Source organism: Piliocolobus tephrosceles, chromosome 2 (assembly GCF_002776525.5).
Source record: "Piliocolobus tephrosceles isolate RC106 chromosome 2, ASM277652v3, whole genome shotgun sequence".
NCBI lineage: Eukaryota > Metazoa > Chordata > Mammalia > Primates > Cercopithecidae > Piliocolobus > Piliocolobus tephrosceles.
In genome coordinates, this window is record NC_045435.1 from 190,973,969 (window position 1) to 190,983,618 (window position 9,650).

Sequence of the window (9,650 nt, forward strand, 5' to 3'; positions counted from 1 at the left end):
ACACACATACACACACAAACACACACACACATACACACAAACACACACATACACACACACACACATACACACACACACACACATACAAACACACACACACCCCAGTCCTACCTATTGCATGACCAGATTCGTTTCCTCCATAACACTTACCAGCAGCTATGTCATATTTTTCAGGTTTAGTCCCTTACTGCCCACCTCTCCCCAGCTCCCAGCCAGCCTGTAAGGTACCACGAGGGCAGGCCCTTGTCTTACTCATTGCTGCACACCCAGCTCTCAGTCAAGTGCTGCACGTGCAGTGGAGGCTCTGTACATGCTTTTGCTGCAGGTAGGAACGAGCAAATAAAGGGGCAGAGGGGAGGCGTGATGGAACAGCCGTTCCAGACACAGAATGCTGCCCCGTGGCCCCACAGCAGCACCTGGGAACTCAGCAGTTCTTTCCTACCCCAGCATCTCCCCGGGCATGTCCTATGCTTCTCCACCTCCATCCCAGCCCTCACCCAGAGAAAGAGATTTCTTCCACATGGGACTTACTGTAAATATTCCAGAGCACAGGCCTCCTTCTCACCTTTAACCTGCTGGATAGAATGCCCCGCAGAGCCGGCCTACAATATCTCACTGTGTCAGTAGGAGATGTTGCCTCAATTTTACACCCAACCTGCAAACTACTGACTTTTTTTTTTTTTTTTTGAGACGGAGTCTTGCTCTGTGTCCCAGGCTGGAGTGCAGTAGCGCGATCTTGGCTGACTGCAAGCTCCGCCTCCCAGGTTCACGCCATTCTCCTGTCTCAGCCTCCCAAGTAGCTGGGACTACAGGCACCTGCCACCACGCCTGGCTAATTTTCTGTAGTTTTAGTAGAGATGGGGTTTCACCGTGTTAGCCAGGATGGTCTCAATCTCCTGACCTTGTGATCCGCCTGCCTTGGCCTTCCAAAGTGCTGGGATTACAGGTGTGAGCCACCACGCCTGGCCACTGATAAGACTTTGATGACCGGAGGAACACCAGGGTTCTTGGTCTTGTGCCGACAGGATTGACGACATGGACACACGTGGAGTGGTTTTAAGGAGCAAAAAGTTTAATAGGCAAGAAAGAAGGAAGAAAGAAGAGAACAGATCCCCGTACAGATAAAAGGGAGGGGACGTGGAACAAAGAGAAAGGAAGTTCGGTGGAAAAGTCGTGGGTTACATGTGAGGCTGGAGGAGGTGGGGCCTGATCTGCATCCAGGCTATGTTATTTACATAGCCCACAGAAAAACCTGGCCCTCCCACCTTAGTTTAGGCCTTTTAATATGCAAATGTAGGGCTCCACGAGGTTCTGAACACAAGGTGTTATCCGCAGGTGGCCATGACACTTGGTACACCGGGTGACAAGGAGAAGAAGGTGAGAATCGCCCTGTTGAGTGAACCCAGTTTCTAATGAGTGGTATTTGAATATCAAACCTTGCTGGCCCGGCCCTTCAAGCCGCCTTTTCTGTTAGAAAAGAGATGGTTCGGGGGTTGTTTCTTTTTTTTTTTTTTTTGAAACGGAGTCTCGCTCTGTTGTCCAGGCTGGAGTGCAGTGGCCGGATCTCAGCTCACTGCAAGCTCTGCCTCCCGGGATTACGCCGTTCTCCTGCCTCAGCCTCCCGAGTAGTTGGGACTACAGGCGCCCGCCACCTTGCCTGGCCAGTTTTTTATATTTTTTAGTAGAGACAGGGTTTCACTGTGTTAGCCAGGATGGTCTCGATCTCCTGACCTCGTGATCCGCCCGTCTCGGCCTCCCAAAGTGCTGGGATTACAGGCTTGAGCCACCGCGCCCGGCCTGGTTGTTTCTTATTATAAGAAACTTTCCACCGAGAACCTTTACCCTAACTATCTGCCTAAAAAGTATTTCTTAATAACTCCTGTATTACTACTTCAGAATAGCTGTGCCCGAATCTAAATTGTATGTCTGAAATGATATCAAAGGTGTTTCCTTAAATGAGGTTTTCCTGGAGCGACAGACAGATAATTGAGTGATAGATGGGCAGGCCCCAGGTCTATTGATGTCTCCTTGCTTGGTCACGAACAGGTCTTGGAAACACTGTGGTTCTCAGCGGCTGCCTGTTGCCCCCACCAGTGACTTGAGGTCCCTTTGAAAACAAAGGCCTCCAAGGGTACGTGGGAAACGCTCTGAATTTGATTAGCTTTCAATGGAAAAGGTAACAGTCATCATGGATGTGCAGCTTTTATGAGGAAAGAAAAAGACAGAAGCGCAGGCCGGGCCCCTCCCGCACGTGACAATTATCACTTTTGCAGGATGTCCTGGAGGTACTAATAATTTAATTTTGCCAGGCAGTACCACAAACAGCTGAGGAAAAGAAGAGGGGAAAAGCAGCCTGCCCAGCTAATTTCTAAAGCCATGTCCAATATCCATTCTCACAACCTACTTTACTGACAGTTCAAAAGCGGCAGCTCCTCCTCCCCACACTGTCCTCACAGCACGACGTCCAATCGTTACGCTCACCTGCTGCCTCCTCACCCTCATCTCCACCTCGCGCTTACTGGACAGTCGCTAGTTTCTAGGTAACCAATCTGCAATGAACGTTCTGGGACTCCCGCAAGATTGTCATTGTGTCAGCAGAGACGGGCCCTATTCCAGTTCCAGTCGTCCAAAACCTTGATAGGACCAGGGCAGGGTAGGAGCAAATGTAACGCAAAGACACCGGCCCACTGGACGGGGCTGATGAAACGTCACCTGTCACCTGGGCGGCGTGTCTCCAGCAAGCCTGCCAGCTTCACCCACACTACCAGGAGGGCAGCTCTGGGCCTGGGGTCTCCAGCTCTGCCGCATGCGCATGTGGGCTCTTGCTGGGGAGACTTTTACTAAAACACAGATTCCAGGGTCCTGAGCACAGAGTCAGGGTCGACAGCGAGGCACAGGAATCTTCATTTAAAAACCACTCCCGGCCGGGTGCGGGGGCTCACGCCTGGAATCCCAGCACTCTGGGAGGCCGAGGTGGGCGGATCACCTGAGGTCAGCAGTTCGAGACCAGCCTGACCAACATGGAGAGACCCCCGTCTCTACTAAAAATACAAAATTAGCTGGGTGTGATGGCGGGCACCTGTAATCCCAGCTACTCGGGAGGCTGAGGCAGGAGAATCGCTTGAACCTGTGAGGCGGAGGTTGCGGTGAGCCGAGATCGTGCCATTGCACTCCAGCCTGGGCAACAAGAGCTAAATTCTGTCTCAAAAAAAAAAATACCACTCCCAAGTGGTTCTACTGTAGGTGGCCCCTAGGCACTCTGAGAAAGAAGGTGACAGATGACCCCATTCTACTCAATCCCTGTCAGATGGCCCCAGGGTACTGGTTGGGTTTGGTTCTTGAGTCACATTGCAGGAGGACAATGGGCAAATTCTGGAGCAAGCTTGTCCAACCCAGGCCTAGTCTGGCTTTGAATGTGGCCCAACGTATGAGTTTTCTGCAACTTTCTTTTTTTAGTTCAACTATCATTAGTGTTAGCGTATTTTATGTGTGGCCCAAGATAATACTTTTTTTTTTTTTTTGAGACAGAGCCTCGCTCTGTCACCCAGGCTGGCGTGCAGTGGCATGATTTCGGCTCACCACAATCTCTGCCTCTTGGATTCAAGTGATTCTCCTGCCTCAGCCTCCTGAGTAGCCGGGATTACAGGCATGAGCCACCACACCCAGCTAATTTTGTATTTTTAGTAGAGGGGGCTTTCACCATATTGGCCAGGCTGGTCTTGAACTCCTGCAAGTGATCGGCCCGCCTCGGCCTCCCAAAGTGCTGGGATTACAGGCGTGAGCCACGGCGCCCGGCACAATTCGTCTTCTTCCAGTGTGGCCCCAGGAAGCCAAAAGAGTGGACGCACCTGTTCTAGAGCGTCCCAAGGAGGCAAGCGGCCCAGAAACCATTTAATTTGAGGCGCGACTGAAGGAACCGTGGGTATTTGCCTCACGTGGGAGTGGGAAGAGGCAGAGAGGATGATACGTGTCTCCCCTCCAAATCTCACGTTGAATGTGATCCACAATGCTGGACGCGGGGCCTGGTGGGAGGTACGGAATCGTGGGGGCGGATCCTTCAGGAATGGCTTAGCACCTTCCCCTCGGAGGTAAGTTAGCTCTGGCGCAGGCGGTTCACGGCAGATCTGGTTGTAGAAGTGTGTGGCACCTCCACCCGCTGCCACTCTGTCCTGCCCCTGCTCTCACCCTGTGACGTGCCTGCTTCCCCTTCACCTTCCGCCATGATCGGAAGCTTCCTAAGGCCCTCCCCAGAAGCACATGCTGGCACCACCCTTCTCTAGGGCCTGCAGAACCGTGAGCCAATTACACCTCTTTTTAAAATAAATTACACATTCTCGGGTATCTCTTTATAGCAACGCAAAAACGGTCTAATACAGAAGACAACACAACCACACACACACCTGCTGATTTATTCTCTTCACATTTACTCTCATTGTTCTCCATCTAGCACACTTGTGGTTCACCAGGTTTTTTCTTGCCTGTAATGAAGAGAGGATAAATGGCTACAATCAACCCCTTCTCTCTTTCAAAAATCTCAATTTGCTTTCGACCCAGGTGCTCCTAACACAGCAACGATCAAGCATCGGTCTCCAGGAAGACAAGGCTGTCATGGCTGGAAGAAAGAAGACCCGGGTAAAGGATCCAGTGCCCTCTCTGTGCCCAGTGTGGCCAGACCAGTTCTCCTTCCCCTCACCCTGCTCGTGTCTTCCTCACCTCCAATGGCAACAGGGTCTCTGGCAAGTGGATACAGGGACGAAGACCGTGTTAGCATAGCAATACAGAGTTTGTCTGTCTTGTAGGTATAGCACCTCGTGGACCTTCAAACACCCGGGCCTTCCAGATGAACTTCCAGGATGGCCATGAGGAACTATGGCAAACCAGCAGGATGGAACCATGTCCCTGAAGGGAGAGCAAGACTCAGGGGACAGATGAAAAGAAACGCGTTGAGAGGACTGAGGAGTGAGCAGAGGCAGAGGGGGTGAGCCCCGGACGCTCCTCCAGGCTGATGAGGAATAAACCACAAGGCAGCTCCAGAGAGGTGGGGGCAAGCAGGGGTCTGTGCTATCATCTGGATTCTGTGTGTTCGTGACCAGCCAACAGTGACGTTAGAATGTGGCCACATGGCCTTCCAGACACCGTGACACACCCTGAGGGCTTCCACAAGCATAAATCCACGATTTCTTTAACACAGACTATCCAGCCCCCACAGCCACCGTCGGAGAACCAGTCCCAGACTCCCAGCCGGGCCTCCGGAGGGCGGCGCACCCTCCCCAGCGCCACTCGCCACTCGCCACCTGCCACTCCAGCCTCCTGGTCCCAATTTCCGTCTCTCCACACTGAGCAGGCATTTGTCAAAACAAACGCACGGAGTCACTCACCACCTGTTTTTGGCACTCACTAAAGAACACTTTTAGCGAACTTTTTGGAAATAATCCTTGCACAGTGGGTAGAAACATTCCTTAATTCGCCTTTTCTATAAATCATGTTTTTTGACATTTAATACTAAATTTTCCTGACAGTAGAAGCCGTTTTTCTACCAAATAACATGTTCCACTCCATAAAAAGGAGGGGAAGAGGTATGACAGCGAGGGAAAGAGAGGAGCTGAGGCAGGAGAAGAGAGCAAATGGCAGTTCCAGGATTTCACTGTGAAATCTGAGGTTGGGTGGTCACAGTCCACATATTCACCAAGCCGACCACTTGGGGGCTGTGAGGGCTTCTTCACCAAATTCCTCGATTTGTCCTTCCATCCCATGACCTATGACCTCCAAAGAACACTGCAGTTTTACCATGAGTAACACCCAAAGGGAGGCACCGAGCCAGATTCCCGCTTCTGTCACGCAGGCAGGAAGGTGGCCTGGGCCGCGAGGCTCGTCTCCATCCCCCACACCCCACCCTGTGCACAGCCTCCTCTAGGGGCCCGCCTCTCTTGAAACTGGCACTGAGCCCCAGTGCCGACTGGCCCCCCTCCTCCCTCCTGGTTCTCTGGGTTGGGGACACAGCTGGAGCCCAAGGAGGAGAGCCATGATCCCCAGACAGCCCTGCCAGGCTCAAACCCTCCAACTCCAGGGCAGGCTCAGCTGCTGTATTAGTCTGTTCTCACACTGCTATAAAGAACTACCCAAGACTTGGTGATTCATAAGGAAAAGAGGTTTGATGGACTCACGATTCTGCATGGCTGGGGAGGCCTCCGGAAATGCACAATCATGGCGGAGGGGACACACGGCAGAGGGTGCAGCAGGACAAGAGAGAGAAGGGGGTAGCGCTACACACCTTCAAACAGCAGATGTCCTGAGAGCTCACTGACTCTGGAGCAGGGAGGAAGTCCCGCCCCCACGATCCAATCACCTCCCTTCCTCTGACACGTGTGGCTTAGAATTTCCGGTGAGATTTGGGTCCCGACACAGCCAAACCTTATCAGCCGCTTTTCAAGGCTGCCTGCTCTCCTGGGTTTCACAAAGCCCCTCGTCCAGTGCTCCCTGAGATTGGTACACATACATCCAGAGGGGTGCAAAAGGGAGTCCTACAGGCACACGGACCAACCACTTCAATATCTACAGGCTTATATTGTTGTGCAAAGTACTAAGAAAAACGCTTTAGAACTTTGATGTCAACAGATACTACCTCAGGAGGAGCTAAGGAGAAAAGAAGAAGGAAAAGGAGTTGATATGGTTTTGCTGTGTCCCCACCCAAATCTCATCTTGAATTTCCACACGTTGTGGGAGGGACCCAGCGGGAGGTAACGGAATCATGCGGGCGGGTCTTTCCCACGCAGTTCCTGTGATAGTGAATAAGTCTCATGAGATCTGATGGTTCTTTAAGGAGGAGTTTCCCTGCACAACAACAACACAACAAAAGACGGGAGTTTCCCCTCTTTTTTTGCCTGCTGCCATCCAATGTAAGACGTGACTCGCTCCTCATCTTCCACTATGATTGTGAGACTTCCCCAGCCACGAGGAACTGTAAGTCATTAAAATGCCCTTTTTCCTCGGCCAGGCGCAGTGGCTCACACCTGTAATCGCAGCACTTTGGAAGGCCAACGCGGACGGATCACCTGAGGTCAGGAGTCTGAGACCAGCCTGGCCAACATGGTGAAATGCCGTCTCTAAGAAAATACAAAGCTGAGCATGGTGGCAGGCACCTGTAATCCCAGCTACTCGGGAGGCTGAGGCAGGAGAATCACTTGAACTCAGAGGAAGGAGATTGCAGTGAGCCAAGATCGCACCACTGTACTCCAGCCTGGGGGACAGAGCGAGACTCCACCTCTAAAAAACAAACCCCTTTTTCCTGTATAAATTACCCAGTCTCGGGTATGTCGTTATCAGCAGTGTGAAAATGGACTAATACAGGGGTCAAATTAAAATATACGTTAAGTAGGTAATACTGCAGACAGCTCTAGGACACTGGGAAAATGCATGAAGGAAACATGCAGACGGAATTTTAGATGCACTGCTCACATCCGATGCCTCCTTCTGTGGGTGAAACACTGTGTTTAAAAGGCCAAACGCGGCACCAGCAGCCAGGAGGAGTTCGACACGCTGATTTACCCGCCTGACGTCATATCCCACTCACCTAATTCACCTAATGTCTCATCTAAAGCCTCTCGCTAAATCCCTTCCTGTAACCTCAAAAGGTTACACCCACCAGGCAACGTTCAGGATCCGGCACTTCTCTAAGCAGCAACACGCTGTATAAAACAGGCACACGGCTCACATCAGAGGCATACGGCTCACATCAGCACACGACGGGCACATGGCTCACACCAGGCGCATGGCACATGACAGGCACATGGCACACTGGCACCTGCTCTTCATGGGATCACAAAGAAAGGAAACATGTGTCAGGCAGCAACGTAGACAGACATGAGCTCATCTCATCCTCGCCATCACCGTGCCCCGTGGAAAGGAGGCCGCTGTGGCCAGAGAGGGGAAGGCCCCTGCCCAAGGTGACTGGGTCGATGGCCAAAGCCCAGATTTCAGCCCAGGTCTCGCTGATTCCAGAATACACTCAACCTTTCAGGAACCAGGGTTGCCCTTGCTTCACTTGTCCTATTTGACTCCTTCATGAAGGGGCACAGCTCCCACTGAGCCTGCTCACTACAAACCCAAGTGCTGTCAAAAGAGGTAAACGTGTGGTCTCCAGCCCTCTTGATGCCACATACTTCAAGTCCACGCATAAATAAACTCCAGTGGGGAAAACCTCAACATCCCAACCTAGTAACAGCCCTTTCCTGACGGATCCAGAACCCTCCGCCACTCACCACCGCCACAGCTTCCCCGGGCCCAGCACCATCCTCTCTCCCCAGGCCAGGGTGATGGCTCCTCATTCTACTCTCCACGGAGGCCAGAGCCCTCCTCCTCTGAGCCAGTCAAGCTGGAATCCTCACTCCGATGCAGGCTGGGAGCTGCCCTCCTCCTGCTAGCTCTGGCATGGGTACCCACTGCGATCGCCCAGGCCACTGCGCTGAGCCTCTGACACAGCAGCCCCTCGCGCCTGCCACCCAGATGCTCCTTGCCAGGGCTGCCCAGCCAGCTCCTTCCTTCCTTCAGGTCTTCACTCAATGCCACCTTTCAGTGACAGCTTCCCTGCCCATCCAATTAAAAACTGCAACTGGCCGGGCGCGGCGGCTCACGCCTGTAATCCCAGCACTTTGGGAGGCTGAGGCGGATGAATCACCAGAGGTCGGGAGTTCGAGACAAGCCTGACCAATATGGAGAAACCCCGTCTCTACTAAAAAATATAAAAACAAGCTGGGTGTGGTGGCGCATGCCTGTAATTCCAGCTACTTGGGAGGCTGAGGCAGGAGAATCACTTGAACCCAGGAGGCAGAGGTTGCAGTGAGCAGAGATCACGTCACTGCACTCCAGTCTGGGCAACAAGAATGCAACTCCATCTCAAAAAACAAACTGCAACCACCCCCATACTCCTAGTCCTCTTCTCCTGCCGACACATGGTATAATGTACTCACCTGCTAACTTACTGTATGATTTATTCTCCTGCCGACACATGGTATAATGTACTCACCTGCTAACTTACTGTATGATTTATTCATCTGCTTTTCATGGAACAAAGAAATGAAAAGAAACCTAACCCTTTATGAACCCCTACTTCAGTGCCTCCCGGGCAGCAAACTAGACATTTTTAAGAGCTCATTTAGTCCTCTTCCTGCCAGGATGTGAGTGCTACAAGGCAGGGACTTTTCACCTGTTCTGTCTCTTCTGTTCATTGATACACCCAAGTTCCCAGGACAGCACCCGGCACATAGTAGATGCCCAGGCTGAATGATGGCTTCAGAGAGCAGCAGTACTGGATGGGATTACATGGATCTTAAAAATGCTCATCTCAGGCCGGGCACGGTGGCTCACGCCTGTAATCCCAGCACTTTGGGAGGCCGAGGTGGGCGGATCACGAGGTCAGGAGATCCAGACCACCCTGGCTAACACGGTGAAACCCTGTCTCTACTAAAAATGCAAAAAATTAGCCAGGTGTGGTGGCGGGTGCCTGTAGTCCCGGCTACTCGGGAGGCTGAGGCAGGAGAATGGCGTGAACCCGGGAGGCAGAGCTTGCAGTGAGCCAAGATTGCGCCACTGTACTCCAGCCTGGGTGATAGAGCGAGACTCCGTCTCAAAAAAAAAAAAAAAAAAAAAAAATA

General features: G+C 52.1%; 1 protein-coding gene across 7 annotated transcripts in view; it reads right to left on the reverse strand.

Moving 5' to 3' along the window:
* The window catches only part of XXYLT1 (xyloside xylosyltransferase 1), a 194,097-nt gene that overhangs the window by 163,293 nt on the left and 21,154 nt on the right, over positions 1-9,650 (reverse strand). Inside the window, exons 1-3 of one of the 7 annotated variants that reach the window (XM_031935279.1) lie at positions 6,165-6,291; positions 4,714-4,899; positions 4,401-4,478 (exon numbers count right to left, since the gene is read on the reverse strand). The exons of 1 other annotated variant lie outside the window; for it this stretch is intronic. In XM_031935279.1, coding sequence (XP_031791139.1) covers positions 4,401-4,433 — 33 coding nt within the window. In that variant the 5' untranslated portion in view covers positions 4,434-4,478; positions 4,714-4,899; positions 6,165-6,291. Of the gene's footprint in view, positions 1-4,400; positions 4,900-6,164; positions 7,039-7,642; positions 8,701-9,650 lie in introns of those variants that run through there. 5 more of the 7 variants (XM_023214782.2, XM_023214785.3, XM_023214783.2 and 2 more) reach the window with 5 other exon arrangements.